The following is a 25,445-nucleotide window of genomic DNA, read 5'->3' as shown; positions in this document are numbered from 1 at the left end:
AAGGCGAAGCGATAATTTCAAACGCCTAGTTTATTTTTTCTTAAATGATGCAATCACAGTTTCTGTTTGATAATGGAATTGTAAATGTGAAAGAATTGAATTAATTTTACTAGTAAAATAGAAATAAATTGCCATTGAATTTATGCTTTTGTAGGGAAAAAAAATAGTTTTATAGTTAGGTTTTTTGAATAGATAATGATGAAAATATTTTTTCAGGTTTCGATAGTTTCTTGAGAGCTGCGAAGCTGCTGAGGGGGAGCAATAAATCAAATCGTAACATTCGTTAAATGGATTTAGAAATAAAAATAGATTTGAAGGAAAATTGTTTCTTTTAGAAAATTAGTTTCGAAAGTTTCCTAATATCTATAATCTAATTTTGATTTCGTCTTATTCTTAGGTATATTGAACTACTTTTCGAGAAAATATTTTTTTAAAGATTAAAATTTTTTATTTATTAACATTTTAAGAATATAAATAACAATTTTTTCTTGTACATGATTTGAAAATTTAATTTCAATTGAGAATCATGTGGAGAATGGAAATGTCGATTGTTTCACATTTACAAATCCGAAAATGAATCACAGTTCATTTGCAAGGCTCTTTATCGGTGGAGCACTTGTTCCATGGTCCGTGAAAAATGGGCTCTTGCTAATAGAAATTTATAGGTTGAGAAATCTTTTCTTTTTATAATAAAAATCTATCATTTAGTAACAAACTGCGCCTGCGCAATATTTTCTAACTATTGTCTGTAGGCAATCAAAGCTTATGTACTAATTTCTTTTTTTTGTACTAAAATGCCAAGTAGTCACACTAGCATCACTTTTTTTCTAAATTTATTAAGGTATTTATTTTTTTCTTCTGCAAACTTCTTTTTTTATTTACTAAATTCTTCTTCTTTACTAGAAACGTTTTCTCAAACTCCTAAAAATTGATTAGACTTTTTTGAATAAAATTTTTAATTTTATTTGCGAAAATTTGAATTATTGTATTCACTACTATTTTTTTTCTCTTTTTCGTAGGAAATTAGTTTTGAAAATGAAATTTTTCTATGAGAATTCAAACGTGAGCCTTTTTTAAGCAATTTTTTCTTTTAGATTTTACAAACGAATTTAAGTGATTTAAAATTTCTATTTTTAGATTTATTGAGAGTTGTAAGAGTCTAGAGAAAATATTAGAGTACTAGAGAAATATTTTAAAGTACTTGTGATATATATGGTATCGTCGAATATCACAGTTTTTTCGAAATGTATGATATGTTTTCTTGCAATATTAATATTACGTATGTGTAAAAATTCGTCGTGTATTTTCTTTTTAGGTAAATATATATAGTTTTTTTTGACACTATTGCGATCGATAAAAGCAGGAAATTTCTTTTGTTTTTTTGGATATTTCTCGAGGAGTATAAAATTGTTGTTCGAAAGTAGATTTTTGAGAAATTTCTTTTGAAAATTGAGAATGGTTTGTTTTGTTTTTAAAAACAGACTGATGGTCTGTAAAGGCCGATGTAACCACACAAACGAGCTCGAAGTGCAGGCAATAAAATTGCGGCCGCTGAGAGATTATCTTGTAATTGTGAACACTCGCAGATTAATAAATACATTTTGTCACCCTGAGACATTGATTTGTGAAGTGTGATACGCCTGAGGCCGACTGATTTTGGTAGATATCGGTACATCATCCGAGCACCTGAAAAAAATTTTTTTTTGTAATTTTTGTTTATTTTTTTTTGAATATTTAAGATTTTTTATTTTTTTTAGGAAAAGAGGGGAATTTACCAGTCCAGTAGAGCCAGTTTTGTTCGAATTTAACTCCGTCATCGCCTTCGAATACTTTGAATATGGAAACAATGTAGCCAGTGGACGGTATTGGTGGTCTTCCTCCCGGTGGTTCCAGTGGTGGTCGAGCGATAGTTGCGACTTCATTAAATAAATCCAAATTATGATTGGCGGCATAGCGCAAATCTCTTGGGTCGAATTTCCTCAAGGCTGCGCATTGAACTTCTTGATAAAATTCCAAAATGTCAGTGGTCTGCTTATTAATTAGATAGTAGGTGATAAATGGAAAATCCGCTGGAATCAAAGAAATCGTCCATCAAAAAAATCGCTCATCAAAAGAATCGTTCATCAAAAAAATCGTTCATTAAAAGAATAGATCATCAAAAGAATAGTTCATCAAAAGAATTGATCATCAAAAGAATAGTTCATCAAATTGTTCATCAAAAAAGTCTCGTTGACCAGTTAAGGAAAAATAATCGTTAATTGAGAATAATCGTCAAATTAATTAAAATGGAGTAAATAATTCAAAAAAGGACAAGATTCGTTACCATTTCTCTCCATGTTAGTGAGTAGGATACTTTGCGAGGCCGAAGGGGCAATTTCGGCGACTAATTCCGCGGCAGTGTCCCGTTGCAGTACCAACGGTTTGGCCACTGGTGACTCGACAATTGGATCCAAGGGCTCCAAAGGTGTCATAAAATGTGCTAGAACACATTGCTTTGGATCCTCTACCTCTAGAATTGAAAGTGGACTTCCCGGCCTCTTCTTGTCGGTGATAGGCGCATGCTACATAACATTTTGTGTAAATATTAATTCTTCATTCAATATTCTCCCGGTATGGTTCATTTAAAATTTAGAGATTCAGAGATATAAGGAAAGTTATATACAGAGAACAGTGTAAAAAGAAAAAGTGTCATTTTGGAACCGATTTTTTGTATTAAATCAATATTTTGTTATATTTTTAATACCTAAAGTCGACTTTAATTCGACACTTTTTTTGTGCAGAAAAACTATTAGAATATTAATTATTAACTAGGAGCAAAAATCGGGATTCCATTTATTATAATTACACAAATTGAAAAATTCTTCATTTTCGAATATTAAATTCAGTTTTTGAATAATTTCAGATTCGAAATTTAAAAAATTCTCTTGTTAACTAATTAATTATTATTATTTATCATTTTATGAATTTTAGTAAAATTCTTCAGACGAATTAAATTATTTTCAAGAATAATAAAATTCTTTTCAGGAGTTCAATTATTTTCAATACAAATTTAATAAAATTTCTCTAAACAATTTTATTATTTTTAAAAATTTCAATAAAATTCTTCACAAGAATTCTATTATTTCCATAAATAATAAATTTATTCAAAAGAATTCAATTATTTAGAATTTTTTTTACAAAATTTCTCGAATGAATTCAATTATTTTCAAAAATTGGATTAAAATTCTGGGAAGAATTCAAGTATTTGATAAAAATTGTAAAAAGTTATTCGCAAATTTTAATTATTTTATGAAATATTGATAAAATTTCTAAGAATTCAATTATTTTGAATATATTTTCAATAAAATTTTAATAAATTTTCGAAAGAATTTAATTAGTTTCAAAAATTTTAATACAATTTTTCAAAGCATTTCAATTATTTTCAAAAATTTTAATAAAATTCTTCACATGAATTTAATTATTTTTTTATAATTAGATAATAAATTCTTTTCGAAAGAATTCAATTATTTAAAAATTTTTTTACAAAATTTCTCGATTAAATTAAATTATTTTCAAGAATTATATTAAAAATGTGGGAAGAATTAAATTATTTAATAACTAATAAAACTCATCGCATGATTTCAATTATTTTTAATATAATTTTATATAAATTTCTGGAAAAATGCAATTATTCTAAAAAAGTTTATTAAAATTCTTCAAAAGAATTCAATTATTTTAAAAATTTTGTCGAAATTCAATTATTTTTAGTATCTATTGTTTATCAATAAAATTTTCCAATAGAATTTAATTATTTAAAAAAAAATTTTCATAAAATTTGCCACAAGAATTTAATTATTTTCAAAAATTTTAATACAATTTTCAAAGAATTCAATTATTTACAAAATTTTTTACAAAATTTCTCGAATGAATTCAATTATTTTCAAAAATTGCATTAAAATTCTGGGAAGAATTCAATTATTTCCAAAAGAAATTTTAATAAAATCTAATAATCGAACGTTTGATTACAATTTTTAACAAAAAGGATTATTTTGAAAACTTGAAAGAAATTCTTCGTAAAATTCAATTACTTTCAAAATTTTCAATTAAAATTATTAAAAAATCTCCATTACTTTAAAAAAATTCTGGGAAATTTTTCAAAACAATTAATTTCTTTTCAAAGATTTTAATAAAATTCTTCGCAAGATTTCAATGATTTTGAAAATATTAATTTTATAATTAAAAAGATTGCGAACGGATTACCGAAATTCAATGATTAATATAGATTATATTTATAATATCTAATTATTATTTTAATTGATTTGGAAATTAATTATTATTTATTATTAATTATTTAAATATTATTAATTAATTTTGGAAATTATCGGTCGAAACTGATTTTTAATTCAAAACCTTTTGAAAAATTAGAAAATAAAATATTAAAATTGTGGTAATAATTAGTTTTTTTCCAAGAGAAGAGAAAAAAAAATTTGCATTTATGGAAAAATGAAAGGCAAGGTAAACTCAATTTAGATTCACTACTGTAAATGAAAATTGATCGGTTTAAAGAAATTGAATTTTAATTATTTAATATGCAGTGGAAAATTGCTCATACCGGCACTCCTGCTGGAAGGAATCTTTCTAGGGCAGCAAGGGGAATGATGAAGCAATCTTTTTCCAATGTTGCTAAAGAAATTGGTTCTCCTCGTGGTGGACTACTGCCCGAAACCACGAGTGGCGTGTATGTTCCCATTGTTCTATTTCCCGTAAATGACACCTGTAAAACAATAACAATTCTCTTTAGAAAATATTCGAAATTTAATTTAATAATTTAATTTCAATTAAGTTTTTTAATTTAATAATTTAATTTTAATTAAGTTTTTAATTTTTTTTTTCGAATTTTCTCCCTTGACTATTCTTTTTGGAAAAAAACTATTTAAATTTTTTAAAAAAACACTTATTTTTGAGAAAAAGATTAAAACATTTTTTTATGTATTTAATTAAAAAAAATTTCTTTGATTGCAAAACAATTTTTTTGTTTCCAAGAATTTTTCTTTTTTAATTTAAAGAATTATTATTCCTCGGCTCTTTATCAATGATGAAATTTCTTTGATTTAAAGAACAATTTTCCTGGATGCAAAAAAAATTTGTTGAAATCAAAGAAAATTTTTAGAAGAAAATTTCTTCTAAAAATTTTCTTTGAATCAAAAACCTTCGTTTTGTTTAAAAGAAAAATTTATTTTGCTAGAGTCTAAAAACTGATTTCATTAAATTATGGAAAACTTTTTTTAATAGAGATAAAACTTAGTTTCAATAAATTTATTTGATAATTAATCAATTATTTGGAATTTAATTTTTTTCACTATTTCGTGAAGAAATATTTTTTTTTAAATCGAAATTTCTTACATTTTTGATTAATTTTCCTTTTTTAAGAGTTTTCTCTTGGTGGGGATTTTTTCCCCCTCTATTTTTAAAATTGGGAAGTAAATTGAATTGAGAATTAATAAATATTAAAATGATTGAATTAGGAGATGAAATTAAATGGAATTGGGAAGTAAATTGAATTGTAAAATAGAGAATAATTAATTTTAGTTGATAATTATTAAATGGATTGTGATATCAGTCGTGAAGTGTCTATTATTTTTTTTTCTTTTGCTTCGCCAACGAATCGCCAATGAGATTTCTAGTGGCATGCAGTTGCAGTAAATATCAACATCGCGTGTGCGTTGTCCGTGCGGTAAATGCAAGTTCATATATTAGAAACTCTCCTGCCATTCGTGTCTTCTATTTTCTGTTCTATTTAGTCTCCGCAAAATCAGTACTTCTGTTTTCAAAGACCTCTCTATATATATAATAGACTGTCGTGTCAATTCATTGTCATACATTTCGCTTAGAATAACGCCAATTAAAGGCAAAATAAAAAAAAATTCTATCATCAACAATTAACTTTTATGAAAAGTTTCATTTTATCCATGACCTTGACATTATCATTGATAAAGTTTAATTTTCAAAGGTTAAGACAAAAATTGGAAAAAAATGGGTTTATTTTATCGATTTTTTTTAATTTACCTAAAGTTTCCATATTTTAAAAAAGTAAATTTTACAGTAAAGATTATTGAAATTTTTGTATATTTAAATATTAAAAATACATTTTTTTCTCTTTGGGAATTTTAATTGTCATGTCCTTTTGCTCTATGGAGGAGAATTATTGATTAGAAAATTATTCATATTATTTTTTATTTTAATAATAAAATAATATTAAATTTTTTTAGTAATTAAATTTTTTTACTAATATTAAAATAGTGGAAAAAGATAAAATTTTGGAAGAAGAAAATATTCTTTTTATTAAAAAGACAATTTTTAATTTCCGGCAGAATAATTGAAATAGAAATCAATATTTAATTTTGTTCACAATATGCCAGAGGAAAATGTTTTGCTTAATTCTCTATACAAAAAAAATCAGAGAAATCGTTTCCTTTTAAAAGTGAATAAAATAGGTAAATAATTATTATCTATGATTTATAATAATATTAAATTCAATTTGCCTTTCAATGGAAAATAATTATGTTTTCATCTTAACGTCTTGGGGAAATTACTTCAATTCATTTCGTAAAGCGTATATTGATTTTCAATTAACTCCTTTAAATTGAAATGTTCGATTCAGTAAACGAATTTGTTTGATTTTCAATTGCGGTACTTTTTTTGTTTTCTTTAGACAAATTTATTTTAATTTCTACTTTTAAAAATAATGATTTTTCCTCAAAATTATTTAAATTAATTTTTAAAGTAACTTAATAATTTCCATTTAAATAATGATTTGAATTTAAACAATTTAAATTTTTTTTTTGATAATTGAAAACAAAACTTGAAGTTCGTGCGCATTGCTTTCTAGTAAAATATGCAATTTTTATTTATTTTTTTCATACTCAGTGGAATACATTCAAGACAGATTTTTTCATTTTAAAATTGACAATTATTTTTTATTGTTCAATACAAGTAACAATCAATTATCTTTCATGGAACAAATGGGACTCATTTCCCCTATTTTATGTTTAAATAGTGAGAAAAACATGTAATTTACATACTTTTATTATTTAATTTAATTTAATAATTATTAAAAATTTGTTAAATTTTTTTATTTATTTAATTTTATTTTTAATTTTATTGTTTTATTAAAAAAAAATGGGTTTAGTTTTGACATTTTTGAACAGTAGTGTAATTTAAAACAACAAAGCAAGTTTGTTACAGGCAACCCTCGATTTCTGTCGAATCTTCAAATTTGAATCTCTATTAAAACTTTTAATACTGACGATTTATAAGCCACGCACCTAATTTCCAAAAGAATTCAATTATTAAAAACATTTTTTTTAAATTCTTTGCAAGCATTCAATTATTAACATAAATAATAAATTTTTCACAGGAATTCAATTATTTAAAAAAAAAATTTTATAACATTTTTCGGAAAAAGTCAATTACTAAAAAAGTTTTTTTTATAAAATTCTCAGCAAAAATTCAATTTTTAAGAATTTTAATAAAATACGTTGCAAAAATTCAATTATTTTTGTAACTAATAAAACTCATCGCAGGATTTCAATTATTTAAAGTAAATTTTGAATAAATTCAATTATTTGCATAAATAGTAAAATTATTCGCAAGAATTCAATTATTCTTTAAAATTTTAATAAAATTCTATAGAAAATTTCAATTATTTACAGTACAATTTTTATTAAATTCCTCAAAAGAATTTACATTTTTTTCAAAATAATTTAAATTCGTATTTGTACAAATATGATTATTTTTTGAAAATTTTTATTCTATTATTTTCATAAATAATGAAGTTTTTCGCAAGAATCTAATTATTCTTAAAAAGTTTTAATAAATTCTTCGTAAAAATTCAATTATTTTCAAAAAAAAATTAATAAAACTCTTTGTGGAAATTTAATTAAATTCCAAACTTTTTCGAAATTAATTCTTTTCAATATCCACTGTATTTAAATAAATTTCCCCAAAAGAAATCAATTGTTTCGAAAAAAATTTCAATAGAATTAATCCTAAAAATTTAATTATTTTCAAAACTTATAAAATTCTTTGAAAAAATTCAACTATTAGTTCCAAAAAAATTTTTGAATTGAAATCTTTGAAAATTTCAATTGTTTAAAACTTATAATATTAAAATTTATATTTTGAAATAAAATGATGAAAGTTTTGAACAATTTTATCTAAAAATTTCAAAAAAGAAAAAAAAAATTGAATTTTGGAAGAATTGCAGTTGTAATTTTTAGAAATAGTTTAATTTCAAAAAGGCTTTACATTGAAGTCGTTTAAAATATTTTATTTTTCGGAAAAATTATTCTATTTTTGAATTAATAGATATTCTTATGTTCCTAAAGTTTTGAACGTTTAAATGAACAAAATTTTTTCCTATTTAAATATTTTTTGAAATTACTGTTACCAAAAAGAAAAATAATCAAAATTAAACATTTATTTAAATAAAAATCCTATTTTTATAATGTACAAAATAACTGATATTTGTTTGATTAAAATAACCGATTAATTATTTATTATCAATTAAATATTTTCTTGAATCAAATAATTTTTGAGTGAATTAAATGGTATTTGAACCAATAATTTTATTATTTGAAGCAAGAACCATTTAAATAAAAATCATTCGGAATCAAGTACAGTCGAACCTGTTGGATTGCAACTCTATTTTTTTACATTTTTTTTTCCTTTTCAAAATGTTCAAAAAAAATTATTTTCGCTTAGTTTCAGAATATTGTAAAAATATTACAAAATTAAATTATAAAACAAATTTTCAAGCAAATTTTATACTGTAATAGAATTTAAAAAATCGAGTTGCATTCCGACAGGTTTCACTGTAAATATTTAATAGATATTAGTCAAGTAATCGGTTATTTGAATCAAATAAATATTTTTTATGCAACTCAGGCGTATTATGGTCACTTTATCTAGCTGTACAGGCGCATACTAAGTTCCCCCTTATAATCCAGCGGGCAAAAAAGTGCCCATTATTGCCCTAGGGCAATAATGATCATTTTTTTGCCCGCTGCTGAAAGGTCAATAAAATTCTCATTATTACCCTAGGGATTTTTTTTCTGCGTTGGCCCCCCAAAGTGTATGGAAAGAATTCGTCAGTGATCGAGAGTTGACTGCATTTAGATTTTTTCCCCCTACTATTATTTTGCTCCTTTATTTCTAAAGACATAATTTTATTGCTGTGAAGCCTTGAATAAATTGAAAGAATGAGATTGATGAATTTGGTCACCTGTCTGGAGGAGGCAGTTGCCGTTGGGCACTCGTTCATGTCCTTCTGATTAACACTCGGTTTCCGTTTATTCGGATTGGCACCGGCGCCACCACCCCATTTGATGACATGTGGACCGGAGTTGCGTCGGGGCCCTGGGCCCAATCTCTCGGTTGGTTCGTCGCCAGCACCACCTGCAGGGGGCGACAGGAAAAGATGAGTGCGATAAGTGTAGCTCGCGTGATCATGGTCCATGGGATATCCAAATTCTCGACTACGACGAATGGGACCCCGACCAGCTCCAACGGCGCCCGTGCGGCCCAATCCACCCCCTCTACCGGACCCAACGCCGTCCCCTCCACCGCCCAATCCTGGCCCACCGCCAGACCCGCCTGTACGCTCGCCAGAGCCCGGACCCCGTTCGCCCGCGAAATTCTTGCGGAACATAAGATTCATGATTGATCCCGATTTTTTCTTTCACTCGCGCGTATTAATTAACGAGTTTTTTTTTTTTTTGATTTTTAATATAGAAATAATTTAGAAACTTGACGTGGGTAAACAACACTTTTTACGACCCATTGGCCGGTCTGCTAGATCAGGCCTGTCCCAGAATAATGTCCAAAGTTCGTTTTTTCTGTTAATGAAACATTCATCCGAGGCGAGACAGTTTGGAGCAAATTTTTCATTTTTTCTTTCTTTTTTGTCTTTATGTTCTTGGACAGCCCTGTGCTAGATGTACACAGAAACATTTATAGCAGACACATTTTGGTTTTTCAGTTTTTTTTTATTTTAGCAGCAGTATTTTGTCAATATCACTGGGAAAAATTCACAGAAGACGTTTTTTGTTAGAGCGCATTAGGCATTTGTTAGAAAATTGTCATTGTTTGTGTTGTGTATTGTTGAAAGAAAATAGAGCATCGAATAATTTTTTGGATTTCTCTCTTTTTTTCTTTTTTTACAGGCCTCGAACTTATGTGACTATTAATACTTTTTTTACTTCGTACAAATATTTGGTTACTATTTTTATAAATAAGCTACTTTAAAAAAGTAGACTAACTTTCTTTAAAAAAACCACTATTTTTTTAACTGAGATTTTAAATATCAATTTAGAGAATTTTACAATTAATTTATTTACTAAATAAATTTATTTAGTAAATAAATTAATTGTCTAATTCTCTAGATTCAATCTCTGATTATAAATAATTATGAATATTCACGAACATCTTGAGAATCAATATGGAGACGCTGTTCTCCACCTGAGAACGCCAAGGTCACCGCCAGATGGCAGTTCAGTTCCTTCTTGGAATTTTTACTGCCCTCTGATGGTGACCTTGACGTTCTCAAGTGGAGAAATTGAAAATGAACTACAATTTTGATTCTATTTTTTAATTTCAAATTCCGTCCAAGGCCTGTTACTAAAAACTGAAATAAAGATGAGTCTCCACTAATTTAAATCAGTAAAAGTTTTTATACTAATATTTATGGTATTTTCGAATGAAATGTAAATAATATTAGAATTACTAAATATGAAATAGTATTAATTATTAATAACAGATCAATAAATAATTAATAAATAATTAATAATTAACTGAATAAACAATTAATTCAAAAACAAAAATTAATTATTAAATAAACTACGAAATAAAGAAAATTATTTTGAAATTTAGTAAAAATGGTTAATAATTAGAATAAGTGGATAAATACAGTTTTTCTGGAAAGCATCAAATTTTGACATCAATGTGAATTAAATTATTACTTTCAAGTTAACCGTGAAAGAAAATTGTTGATTGATTTTTTTTAATTGACACTACAAAAGAAAATGAATAATATTTTTTTTCTATAATAAAATTACTCCCTAAGAAACTTAAATTAGTAAAAATGTTTATTAATTTATATTAGTGCTTAACTTTTTGCTTCTGAATTAGTAAATTTTACTATAATAAATTAGTAGAAATTACTATTATCTATTAGTAACATTTACTAATTCAAAAAGTCAGTCACGAATTTAAAATTTAAATTAGTAAACATTTTTACTAATTCAAATTTACAGAGTATTTTTAATAAATTTAATAGTGTCGATAATAAAAATTAATAAAATAAAGTACGAAATAAAAAATAAACCATAAACATTTTAATTGGAATTAACACTTTAAAAGAGCAAATATACTTTAATTATTTTATCAAATATTTTCTCTGAATATAGTTTTTTCTTTAAGTTCAGCAAATAATTGTCATAAAATCGATTGTTAGTGATCCGTTTTTTTTATAAATAAACATATACATACAGTTTGTATATATATATGAATATATACAACTTAATTGTATTGAATTTGTTTTTATCTTTTTTTTTCTTGGCAAAGCAATCAATAAGCTGTCACTTTCTTTGTGCGTCGACATTTAAATTTTGCTAGTTATTTTATATTTAAAATAATTATAATAAATTTTTCTATAATTATTCTCTCTAAATTTGAATTAGTAAAAATGTTTATTAATTCTACTAATTAATTCAAAGGCAAATTAGTAAAAAAATACTATTTATTATAGTAAAATTTAGTAATTCAAAGGCAAATTTGTAAAAATTACTAATTATTAGTATAATTCACTAATTTAAAGGCAAATTAATAAAAATTAATATTTATAAGTAAAATTTACTAATTCAAAGATAAATTAGTAAAAATTACTATATTAGTAAAATTTACCAATTCAAAGGCAAATTAATAAAAACTATTTTTTAGTAAAATGTACTAATTCAAAATCAAAAAGTCAGTTATTAATTGAAATTAGTAAACATTTTTACTAATTCAAATATTTAGAGAGCACAATTTTTTAAAAAGTTCTTTTATTAATCAGCAAAAAATATTATTTTCTTTACTTATATAAAATCATAAAAGATTTATTCATACAAAAAATATATTATAGTAATATTCATTCTGACAACTTTGATCTAATATATCATCTTGGATATAATTATACGAAATGGAGGAATTTAATTAATTGAATCTGGATTCCTCGCTGGAATTCATTGACATTCCAAATGACATCGTAGATTATAACGATTCTATATTCTATAAACCCAAGAGAAAACTCTTTTTCTTTATAATATTCTTTTCTTCCTTTTTATTTAAATATCAATGAAAATTTTTCTTTTCTAAAATTTATAAAGAAAATAGAAAAAATATACAAACAAGAGTAATAAAAATTGTAATTAAAAAAGTAAATGCTTAAATGAAATGTAAGAAATTAATTAATTTAACTTAAAATTAATTAATTTAAAAAATTTTATTATTCACAATAAATTCTATTATAACAGTAAAATTTTGCAACATTTAGTTATATAAATTAGTGCATTGACGGACAATAACTTTTGACAAATACTTTGCAATTTGTGTGATTTTCCTTTATGAATTTTAATTCGATTCAAATTTATACATTATTTTGAATTTTCCCAAAAAATTTACACAGTCGAACCGGTTGGAATGCAAATCTATTTAAATTTTTTTTTCTATTTAAAAATGTTCAAAAAAAATTTATTTTCGCTTAGTTCTTGAATATTGTATAAAAATATTACAAAATTAAATTATAAAACAAATTTTTTAGGGATTTTTTACTGTAATTAAATTTTAACATTTAAAAATGTCCAACAAGAATTATTTTCGCTTAGTTCCAGAATATTGTAAAAATATTACAAATTTAAATATTAAACAATTTTTTAAGGATTTTTTACTGTAATAAAATTTTAAAAATCGAGTTGCATTCCTACAGGTTTTACTGTAATCGAAAGTTGTTAAAAAAATAGTCGTTTTTAATTTAGTAGTATTTATTATTTAGTAATATTTTTTATATAGTTTTATTTATTATTTACTACTATTTTTTTTTAATATTTTATTTAATATTTTTTATTTAATACTGTTTATGATTCACTACTATTTATTTAATATTTTATTTAATATTTTTGATTCACTACTATTTTTTAATATTTTTTATTTCCTACTGTTTATTATTTACTATTTATTATTCACAACTATTTTTCTCGTTATAATTCAAAGGCGAATAAAATTTTTAAAAAAGAAATTTTTCTAAATTTAAAGAAATAAATCTTTAATTGTTGTTAATAAATTTAATTGAAGATAACTTGAATTTTTTTACTTTTTCGAGAAAGTAAAATTTTTGGGAAAATTTTTATTTTCGTATAATGCAAAGAAAATCGATTTATTTTTCCAAAAAAATTATTAGTTGTGTGGTGTCATAATTTTTTAAGAGTGAAACATATTATTCGGTGCTCTATTTAATTTCAATAAATGAGAATTTAAAAAAAGAAAAAAAAGAAAAAACAGAAAGAAAAAAAAGAAAGAAAATGGGTAAAGAAAGTAGAAAATATTATACAGTGAAAGTGTTAAAATGTATAGAAGTAAAGACGAGTAGTAAAGGTCGAGTACTGAGTGAACAGTAGTAAGTGACGTTGCTATCAGACGCACGCAGGGATAATAGTCAGTATCAGTCAGCCGCTCTCTCCAGATCGAAATTAAAGGAAAAAACCTTTTTTCTCATTTCTAATTTCACCGATAGATTTAAAATTAAAATTGAAAATTTCACTAAAAATATTTAAAATTAAAATTTTCATTCACGAAAAAAATGCATTTTCTATTTTCTATTATATTTAAAGGTCTCGCACAAAATATAACAATGGGGATATATAGTTTATAAATGTGATAGCGTGAAACGTACGAACGCGAGAAACGTGTGTAGTTTTTGTTGTATACATGTGTTGTATACACGAAATATATATATATACACACGAAAGCTTCCTAGAGCTTTTGCCGGGCACTACTGGCAAGAGCATGCTTTGCGTGCACTACGCTAGCCTCGTTCGCGTCCTCGACTCTAGATATAGTTTTTCTTCTACGCGCGAAATTCGTCGCAGTTGAACGATGCGCATGAATCGTATCAACATTATGACTTATACGATTGCGACCAGTGTCACGGACAAATGCCTTGCATTGAATTTAAAAAAAAAAAGAAAAAAGAAAGTTGATTGTAATTCAAGTGTAAGCACTAATTTTCCCTTTTTATTTCATTTCGCTTCGCTGGGGATGAAAGAAATTTTTTATTCAAAATCAGGAAAACAAAATTTGTTACTTGATTCATTGTTATCAAGTAACAAATTTTATTTTCCTGATTTTGAATAAAGAAAATTTCTATATTATATTAATAATATATGTATAATAATATTTTTCATCAAATTTTATTTTTTCCATAATTGGTATTTCGGAAAAAATAATATTTGACGAAAAATATTATTATTATTAAATTATTATTAAATAATTAATAAATTATAATAAATTAATAATTATTATTATTAAATTTAGCTACTATTTTTATAAATAAAGTTACTAATGACACTGTTTTTGATAAAAAAAAGCCACTATTTCACTAATGGTCTATTTCCAAAGACGAGATTCTAAATATCATTTTGTTTAGTGTAGAATATAATTCTAAGACCAAAAAAATTGAAGACGATAAAAATATCAAAAAAGAAAGTAAATTAAAAATTAAAATTCGAAAGTTATATTATAATTATTTAGTTCGCTTCTCTAAATTTGAATTTCGCGCCTTTATAACTCTGGAAGTTCACGTCCAGATGGCGAGAAATCTCGCTCGTAAACGAGATGAAAAAGCATATAATACAGTTACCGGTCGAGACTATTACGTTTAGTTTTAATTATTTGAGGTAAATTATTACTGCTATTAATATTTTTATTATTTATTATTCTTATTACTTGTTATTAATTATAATTGTAATAATAATTATTATTAGTATAATAAATTCAGTCGCTCACTCCGAGTTAGAGTAATAGTTCTGAGTCATAAATTTAATTAATACTTTAATGATTATTATTATTACCAATTATAATAGTAATATAATTATTGCAATTAATTATAATTATTATTATGCTTTTTCAAAAGCACTTTTAAAAATATGTAAATAAAAATTCGTAGAATTGGCAGAAGCGGTTAATCTCGAAAAAAATCTTTTTTATTATTATTAATTACTATTATTGTATTTATATTAATTATTAATAATTATAATAATTCTTTTTAATAACTTTAAAGTTGGTAAACTTTCTTCTTTTTAAATGTTTTGAAATTTTTAAATTAACATTTTAAAGATTAAATAAATACAAAAATTAATTAAAATTAGAATTCTTGACAAGAATTTCATTAAAATTTTGAAAAATAATTGAATTTTTTCAATTTTTTTCAAATAATTGAATTCTTTCAAGCAATTATATTAAAATATCGAAAAATAATTGAATTCTTTCAAGGAATTTTATCAAATTTTTTTTTTAAATAATTGAATTCATTGCAAAGAATTTTATTCTTTATGACAATATTTCAATTTTGGCGAAGAATTGTATAAAAATTTTTGAAAATACTTCAATTCTTTCGAGGAATTTAGCTAAAATTCTATTCAAAATAATTCAATTTTGTCAAATTTTTTTAAAAATAAAATCAAATGTTATTAAAATTATATTAAAAAGAATTAAATTCTTGCGAGGAATTTTATATTTTATGAAAATAATTGAATTCTCGCGGAGAATTTTATTAGAATTTTTGAAAATAATTATATACTATCTAAATATTGAATTAAAATAATTGTATTGAACATAATTGAATTCTATTAAAGGTTTTTATCAAAAATTATCTGAAAATAATTGAATTTCTGAAAAGAATTTTTTTTATGAAAGTAATTGAATTTTCGCGAAGAATTTTATTAAAATTTTTTAATATTTGAATTTAAATTCTTTCTAGGAATTTTGAGAAAATTATATTGAAAATAATTGAATTTTTTCACAAAGTATTTTTAAATTTTCTGAAAATAATTGAATTTCTGCGAAGAATTTTATTATATTTGTAAACAATATTTGAATTCTTGTGAGGAATTTTCAAAAAATTTTGAATATTTTAATTAAATTCTTTCTAGGAATTTTGAGAATCTTGTATTAAAAATAATTGAATTTTTTCACAAAGTATTTTTAAATTTTCTAAAAATAATTGAATTTCTGCGAAGAATTTTATTAAATTCGTAAAAAATATTTGAATTCTTGTGAGAAATTTTTTTTTTAAATTTTGAATATTTTAATTAAATTCTTTCTATGAATTTTGAGAATCTTGTATTAAAAATAATTGAATTTTTTCACAGAGTATTTTAAAATTTTTTGAAATAATTGAATTTTTGTGTAAAAGTTTGTCAGTAAAATTTTTTAAAAATAATTGAATTTTTGCGAAGAATTTTTTTATTTTTAAAAAAATATTTCAATTCTTTCGAGAAATCTTATTAAAATTTTAATTAAAAAAAAATTGAATTCCTGCGAAGTATTTATAAAAATATTATTGGATTCTTAAAAAAAAATTATCAAAATTTTGTTTGAAAAATTGATTTATTCAAAGAGTAAAATTCAAAATTCAAAGAGTATTAAAATTTTTAAAAATAATTGAATTACTAAATAAGTAATTTTTTTAAAATTTTGAGCCAGAAATTATATTCAAAAACAGGAGTTGATATTTAAAAATAAGTTATAATAATAATAATTTTATTAATATAAAAATAATTAGTAGAATTTTATTGGATGACATTTTTTATAATTCGTTATTTATAGTTTAATATTTTGGACAGTAATTGAAAATTGAGGTCAGTTTCTTAATATTCAATCTTGGGGGTGAATAGATAGGAGTTTATCCAGTATTTATCAAATTGTCAGGCTCTGAAGGAATTTCCCACCGGATTCATTTTATTTTATGAACAATGAATATGACTAAAGTGACCGTATATATTTTGATTAATAGTTAATATACAAAATAAAATTGTCATTATAAATCTTTAAATCAGGTCAGTTTTGAGGGGACGCAATTTCATATTCTAATCGATCTACATTAATATTTTGAAATTGATCTGGAGATAACGACTTCTGTTCACGATATTATATTGCCGTGTGTTTTGAATTGGTCCCGTCCTCGTGTACTTTATCTGTACAAAATCGTTTAGTCCCATTTAATGTACGGAAGAAAAACGAATTTTCACAAAAATTTCTCCCAATTTTTTAAAAGTCGCATAATTATGATTAAAGTTCTCTCTAAATTTAAATTTGTAAAATTTTTTACTAATTTGACTTAGTGACTGACTTTTTGCTTTTAAATTATTAAATTTAAGTACTAAATTAGTAAAATTATTATTTATTTGCAAATTTTTTATTTATTAGTAAATTTTACTAATAAATTATTAGAAAAGACTATTTATTATTAAATTTTTTTTCTATTTTACTAATAAATTATTAAAAATTACTATTTAATAGTCAAATTTACTAATTCAAAAGCAAAAAGTCAGTCACTAATTCAAATTAGTAAATATTTTTACTAATTCAAAATTAGAGAGTTGTTCCAATTTTTATACACGAAACTTTTAATGGAAAAATTGTCATGACTTAATTTGACATGCCCTTAAAGATAGATTGAAATTTTGATAAAAATAATTAGTATAATATAATAAATTTAATATTTTAATATATTTTATATTTATAAATATATTTATATCTACTAAAAAAAATATATTTATAAAAAAATAATTATAAAAAATACGGGTTTGAAAAATAAACCGAAAACTTTAGTTTGTAATAAAAACACGTTTTAATGAATTAAAATGTTTTTTTTTTGTTTTGAGAAGTCGATTGTATACTGCGATTTGTTGAGAGATAAAGTCGGAATAGTTAACGAATAAGGGAAATTATGCACCGTCTTTTGTAAGTTCTAATCTTTTATAAAAATGAAAACTTTTTCTTTTCTGGCATTCATTATTCGCGTGTTATATTATTTATTAATCAACATTAAAGCTGACCTTAAAGTTTCTATATAGAAGCACTTTTTAGCTTGGAAACATAATTTACCGGAAATTACCAAGTTCTCTTTTCATAAATTTCAAACCATATTCAGTCTGAGCCGAATTTTTTTATTTAATTATTTAAAGAAAAATATTTTTAAATCAAAAAAATTTTTTTTAAATCAAAAAAATATTTTTAAATCAGAATTTTAACACAAAAAAATATTTTTAAAACAAAATATTTTTAAAACAAAAAAATATTTTTAAATCCAAAAAATATTTTTAAATAGAAAAAAATATAGAAAAATTGATTATAGTCATTTAAATATAGTCGATGAAAATGAAAGGAGATTAAAATTAGAAAAAGTAAATTAAATTGTGGGGAAAAAATTAATTATAGGGAATTTAGAAACATTTTAGAAAATTTCTTAATTAAACAAGAAACCAAGAAACTTAATTAATGAAAAACTTGATTACTAAAAAAAATTAATTGAGAAAAAACGTAATTGATAAAAACTTAATTAATGAAAAGCTTAGTTAATGAACTTAATGAAAAAAATTAATTAATATAAATTTAGAATCAATTTAACTATTTTGTGTTGTTAATTAAATGTAGAATTTTTTTAGGGGAAATTTTTGAGCCAAATAAAAGACATTTATTCAATTTAAAAACATTTATTTCGCAATTTATAGAAATTTAATTCAAAAATTCAGTAAAAGGTTTTTAATAAAAAATAAAATTTATAAAGAAATCTTCTATAAAACTAGAGGAAAAAGGATTGAATGAAAAGTTGATGACAAAAGTGCCTTTATTTTCTGTATATCACCTCATGTATATAAACTATAAAATTAATATGAATATACCCAGGGAAATCGATTTACATTTGTTTACTTAGAACTAGTGTGTAACACGTGTTCGACCTTTATTGTATTTTCCTTTGCAAAAATATATTTATATGGACTCTACTATATATTTCTTTTTTTTTTACAACTCGTGACCGGAAATACGTTGAAAAAAGAAAATTGATTCGCGTTGTTTTCCTGCGCGTATATAAAAGTTTCAATTTACTTTTTAAATTTACATGTAATGCTACAAATAGTTGGAAAATTATTCACGAAACTTTCATATTAAAATTGCATATGAGAAAAGTACTTTATTTTTTAAAAGAATGCGGAGAAATATTTCTTAAACTTTATAAAGAAAAATTTGTCCTTACAATTTTACTTTGTATTTATAAATATATATAGTTTTTACAGACTTATTTCCGCATCTAGAGATAATAATTTATTCAGGTTAATATGTCTATGATTAAGATGTACATTTTCTAAAAGGATTTTTTTATTGAAGAAAAAGTTTCCTTTTTGCTTATAATTTCTTTTTGTTTTCTTTGGAATTTTTCAAGAAAGAAAAATAATTTTTTTATTATTGAAATATTGATTATTAATATATATATACGAAACTCTCTAAATTTAGTTTCGACTAATTTAGACTTTAACTAATTAATTATGAATTACTTATTATTTAATTATTAATTAATTTAATATTGTTAAAATTTTTTATTTTTGAAATTTTGAAAGATATTATTTAAGGGTCTCAAAAATTAAGACAGTGGTGTAAATTGTTGACGAAATTTGACGCTTGATTGTAATATTTAAGATCCTCGGAATAAGTGTAAGGAAAAACTTTTTCTTAATAATTTTTTTTGTTTTTTTTTTTGTTTTTTTGTTTTAATATTTTGCATATTGTACACTGTGTGAAATATTGGTTTTTAATGTTAGGTATAAAATGTCCTTCAGATAAATGGTATTACATTTTAGAAACTAAATTTGAAAAATGCTTGGTAATTTCCGGTAGAACACGTACAGGAATATATATACATACATTGAATTTATACCAGAGATTTATTAAATTTTAATGGAAATTTACATATATACCAAAAAGGGTCATTATACGTGTATATAACACCGTCATTTATAAAAATTTTCCATTCTTCAATTTTCTATTATATTTTCTTTTTAGTAAATTTTTTTTCACCCCAAACGAAAATGTATTCTCTTCAATCATCATTTATTTATATTTTTATCATAAACATTTTTTTGGATTTTTTTTTTGCGCAAAATTTTCTTCGAACAAAAATTTATTCTCTTCAATCTCTTCTATTGTTTATTATATTTATTTTTTTATTTTATTCTATTTATATTTTATTATTTATTCATTATTTATTTATATATTAAAAAAATAGTTTTTACGATACAAATTTCTTTTATACAAATTTTTTTTTTGTAAACATTTTTCCATTTTACACCAAACAAAAATTTCTCTCCCATCGTTATTTATATTTTTAATTATATTTTTATTATATATTTAATTTTGTTTTAGTTTATTTAATTTTTGTATCTTAATTTTATTTTTTATTAATATATTTTTTAGTATATTTAGTAAATTTAAAATTCTATTTTTTACATTTTTATTTTTTGCATTTATGTATTGTTTTTCATATACTTGTTACATATTGTTGAAAAAAAAATCAATAGAAACAATTGATCCTTTCAAAGGGCCTTCAAGTGAAAAATGATACATTAAAATTTACATAAAAATAGAACATTGAAAATTTCATACAACAATTTTTTTTAACGTTTTGGTAGTATTTAGGTCGGTAAAGCCTGTTGAGGCAGTAAAAAGAAAAGAATACAAAATTTTTTTTAATCAATATAATATTTTTGAATGGAAAATTGTTGATTTATTAATTTTATTTCTACTTTTTTTACTTTAAAAATTTGAAACGTATAATTTACACAACGAAATATTTATTATATATTTAACAATTTTTCGTGTTTATTGCGAGAAAAAAAATTGTCAATTTCTAATTAGAGATAAAATAATATTTAAAATTATATGCGTCTCAGTGAAGTTATAACAACGTTTAGGATCAATAATTAAAAGAAAACAAAATATTTTTTAACATTTTTTTTTTACTCAATCTTTTAGGTACAAAACTTTTATTTTTTAAAATTATTTGAATCGAAAAATATGCAAAACAAAAAATTTAAATTTAAATGGAAACAATATTTTTATTATAAATTAATAAATAAATTTTTAATATAAATTTTGTTAGAAATATTATTGTAAATATTTTTCTAAATCGTTAATTGTAAACGTTGCGAACTTTACCGACGTTAAAATAATAAAAAAAAATTATAATATACAATTATTAATTAATAAATTAATTTATAAATAATTTATAAATTAATATACAATTGTAAATTATAATATACCTGCAATAATAAAATTTTGATATTATAATAAGAAAATAATTATTAAAATAAAAAATTTTAATTATATATTTAAATTAATTGGGAAGTTAATATTTTGAAAGTGTTATTTTGGAGTGAAATATTTATAGAAAATCTTTAGTGTCTAAATTAAAATGAAATAAGCATAAGGAGATTAATGAATTTCTGAAAATAGAAGTAATTTAGTTTTCTTTTTACTTTAGACGTAATTATTTTTTGGCAATTATTTTTTAATGAATGGAAATCGAAATAAATAATGAATAAATAAATAACTTAAAATTGTTATTAGTATTATTATTACTTTTACTATTATTATTATAATTTTTTTATTATTATTATTTTGTAATTATTTTTTTTTACTATTATTATTATTATCATTTTTCTTCTTCGTCTTTTTCTTATTATTATTATTAATAATAATTTTTTAAAAGTAAATTAAAAAGAATACATTTTCGTCATTTGTGCCAACACTCTGAAAACAAAGTGTATTTGTTTTTTTTAATATAATTTTTTATGAATTAATTAAATGGTGTTTGCTTTAAATACATAATTTATTTATTCAAATACATTTTATTTACAAATACATTTTATTTATTTAAATTAAAATTTTCCGCTTCAAGTAAATTATTTATTTGATAATTTACCAAGTTTGACTATTATAAATAATCAAATCAACAATTTGAATATTGTAATAAATTAAATTAACAATTTAATTATTGTAAATAATTAAATTAACAATATTATTTGACTATTATAAATATTCAAATTACGTTGAAAAAAATTTATTTGATACAAATAACCGATTACTTGTCAACTTCAAATAAATAAATGCACTTTAAATAAATATTTACTTGAATCAAATAATTTTTTTTTTTTAGTCAAATAAATTTTATTTCGTTTAAATACATTTTATTTGATTTAAATACATTTTATTTGGTTTAAATAAAATTTTATAAGATTAAAATAAAATTTTTTGTGATTAAAATAAAAGTTTTATTTAAGTGGAATAAAATTTTTATTAAAACAAAGCAAATAATTTAGTTGGTTCTGAGACAAAATATACTTTTATTTAACTCAAATAAATTATATTTGGTTTGAATAAAATTTTTCTCTGCACTGAAAAAAAAAAATTTATTCGATTCAAATAATTAATTACTTTTCTATTAACAATAATCAAATAAATATTTACTTGAGTCGAATAATTTTTATTTAAATCAAATTGTGTTTGAAATAAATTGTATTTGAATCAAAATTTTCAGTATTTAAAGCAAATTTATGAATTTGAACCATTTAACTTACAGAAATAAAAATTATTTGAAAATTGTTTTTTTCAGTGTTGGTAATTGAATAAAATAAACAAAAATTTTTCCCCAAGTGAAAGTAATTTGTAATTTCCATTAAATTTACTAATAAACTCCATAAGTGTAAAATAGTGAATCAAATGTTATTCTACATTTATTATTAACAAAAGTAATACAATCAACACACAATATAAAAACAACTGAGCGACATTAAAAACATGTTAAAACACTTAAAGGTGCAAATACATTTTGTGAGTTTACAAATAATATAATAATAATAAAAAACGGAAAAAAATTCATACGTGGGAGAATATGAGACCAATTTTTGAAGCGTGCCTTTCAGTATAATATATGGAAAAAAACTACCAATGAAAAAAAATAGTAACTTTTTTTTGTCTCTATTTTTAGAGAAATATAATTCTAATTATAAAAAATATGCGTTTGAATCATAAGTGAAAGTTAATGTGACGTTGTTGATTCAAGTATAAAAAACGATCGAAATAATATACTATACGGATGGACATAAGGACTAAGCACATATTGCACGTGTTTAAACGTGGATCGATTCGAATTGAAATATTCACGGGCAACTCTGCTGTCCCTGAGGCTTTTCCTTTTCGTAGCGCGTCGAACCGGTTGGATAATAATTTTACACACTCTGAGGAGGTTCCGGATAATTCTCTCAGCTCAAGATCATTTTCGCGAATTTCTTTCTCAATGCTAATCATAGGTGTAAACTTTTGTTTTTCTTTTCCTTTTTAGAAAATACACTTTTTTTTTGTTCTATTCTGTGGGGGAGGAGAAAGAAAAGGAAAATTTTTGTTTGCTTCTGGAGAACAGAAATAAGTGGAAAAGTGTTTTTGTTTTGGGAAAAAGAGCTTTATATACGCGTAAAATGTGCCGAGACGTACGAGCGTCACCCTCTCACTGGCCGCTCGAGGCGACGCGTTGCTTCCAGGGTGGGTGGGTGGGGCGCATATTGGTGCTCCGGGACATCCACCAATCCTACTCTATATAGCTTCAATTTATATTTATATTCCCCCCCGAAAAATAGAGAAAATTCTGACCATAATTGAGGAAAATTGTTTATTTTTAAATATTTGTGTTTGTTCATTAATTGCTTTTTGTTTTTCCGTGTTGAAAATTGGCAAAATTTATGTTTATAGCCACCGAATTTTTTTTCTTTTTATTTTTCTGTTTTAAAAAAAACCGCGGTTGAAAACTGTTGTGAATTTATTTTTTTCAATAATATTCGCTATTTTTTGCATTCATTTTATTTGCTGGTGTCGAAAGTTGGCTTAAAACTGGCAAAATTGATTTATTTTTAACTATTTGGCCTTTTTAAAAATTCTTTTTATTTTTCTTTTTTGAAAATTGGTTCGAAATTGACAATATTTATTAATTTTTAACAATGTTCGATCTTTTTCGCATGGCTTTTATTTTCTTGTGTCGAAAGTTGGCCTAAAACTGGCAAAATTGATTTATTTGTAACATCAACATTTTTTTTAATTGTTTTTATTTTTCTGCTTTGAAAATTGGTTCAAAATTTGCAAAATTCATTTATTTTGAACTATTTCGACCATTTTTCGCATTGCTATTATTTTCATGTCTCGAAAGTTGGCTTAAAACTGGCAAAATTCATTTATTTTGAACTATTTCGACCATTTTTCGCATTGCTATTATTTTCATGTCTCGAAAGTTGGCTTAAAACTGGCAAAATTCATTTAGTTTTAATAACTTAAACTTTCTTAAAAATTGATTTTATTTTTCTGTTTGGAAAATTGGTTCAAAAATTGGCAAAATTTATTTATTTTTAACAATATTCGCTCTCTTTTTGCAATGCTTTTATGTTCCTCTGTCGAAAAATGGCTAAAATCTGGCAAAATCGATTTATTTTTAACTATATTAGGCTTTTTTAAAATTGTTTTTATTTTTCTGTTTCGAAAATTGGTTCAAAATTGGCAAATTTTATTTATTTTTAACAATATTCGATCTTTTTCTCATTGCTTTTATTTTCCTCCTTTGAAAATTGGCTAAAAACTGTCAATATTTATTCATTTTTTAGATATTTGTGTATTCTTACATTGTTTTCTTTTTTCGATTAATTTACAATATAATATTAACAATATCAATCTTTTTTGAAATTGTTTCTATTTTTCTGTTCTGAAAATTGGTTCAAAGTGGGAAAATTTATTTATTTTTAACTTTTTCGACCCTTTTTTTATTGTTATTATTATTATTGTTTTTCTGTATTAAAAATTGGCTGAAAACTGGCTAAGAAACGAAAAATAAAAACTGATTTTATTATTAAGATTGGATCAAACTAATATTATTTTATTATACGTGTCGCTATAGCGTAATTTGAATACATAAACGCAAAAAAAATTTAGAAAGAACCCTTTCTAATGAGGGGAAAAATTTTATTAAAAACACGCAAATTTTCAATTATGACAGAATCGTTAGTCATTGTTCTCTTGACAGAAGACTGAAAAATTAATTTTTCTTTTTTGTTAATGGAGATAATTATTAATTTAATTTCATATTTTCTCTATTGTGAATTAAAATATTTAATTCTATTTAGTAGCCCAATTTTTTAAATTTTATTCTCAATATCAAATATTTTCCTCACCTCACTATTTACAAAATTATAAATTACATAGAAAAAAATTTATTTCATTCAAATAACTGATTACTTGACTATTATCAATTAAAAATTTACTTGAAACAAATATTTTTT

The 25,445-nt window shown here is 22.9% G+C and overlaps 2 protein-coding genes across 6 annotated transcripts in view; one reads left to right on the top strand and one right to left on the bottom strand.

Moving 5' to 3' along the window:
- Positions 1-25,445, top strand: part of LOC122501993 (HIV Tat-specific factor 1 homolog) — a 133,060-nt gene that overhangs the window by 5,162 nt on the left and 102,453 nt on the right. The gene's annotated exons all lie outside the window — the stretch shown is intronic.
- On the bottom strand, positions 262-23,647 carry LOC122501994. 4 transcript variants are annotated; one of them, XM_043611821.1, is made up of 6 exons: positions 23,293-23,647; positions 9,263-9,676; positions 4,592-4,753; positions 2,324-2,561; positions 1,776-2,069; positions 262-1,686 (listed from the first exon to the last, which is right to left on the bottom strand). In XM_043611821.1, the coding sequence occupies exons 1-6, from the start codon at positions 23,434-23,436 to the stop codon at positions 1,472-1,474; spliced, it is 1,467 nt and encodes a 488-aa protein (XP_043467756.1). In that variant the 5' UTR covers positions 23,437-23,647; the 3' UTR covers positions 262-1,471. The 4 variants fall into 4 exon arrangements, with proteins under 4 accessions (XP_043467756.1, XP_043467757.1, XP_043467759.1 ...); XM_043611822.1 differs by having other exon boundaries at positions 9,263-10,056; positions 23,223-23,433; XM_043611824.1 differs by lacking the exon at positions 23,293-23,647 and adding an exon at positions 13,625-14,368 and having other exon boundaries at positions 9,263-10,056.

This window comes from Leptopilina heterotoma, unplaced genomic scaffold, assembly GCF_015476425.1.
Source record: "Leptopilina heterotoma isolate Lh14 unplaced genomic scaffold, ASM1547642v1 Lhet_22, whole genome shotgun sequence".
NCBI classification, from domain to species: domain Eukaryota; kingdom Metazoa; phylum Arthropoda; class Insecta; order Hymenoptera; family Figitidae; genus Leptopilina; species Leptopilina heterotoma.
This window is presented reverse-complemented; position numbering and strand designations above follow the sequence as displayed.

What these genes read in the sequence shown, in the direction of transcription:
- LOC122501994 (XM_043611821.1), bottom strand. Translation starts at nt 23,436, where the DNA reads ATGATTAGCATTGAGAAAGAAATTCGCGAAAATGATCTTGAGCTGAGA. An exon ending in CAGGGACAGCAGAGTTGCCC is followed by an intron (nt 9,677 to 23,292) that starts GTGAATATTTCA and finishes ATGTTCCGCAAG; the next exon opens with AATTTCGCGGGCGAACGGGG. An exon ending in TCCTTCCAGCAGGAGTGCCG is followed by an intron (nt 2,562 to 4,591) that starts GTATGAGCAATT and finishes AATGTTATGTAG; the next exon opens with CATGCGCCTATCACCGACAA.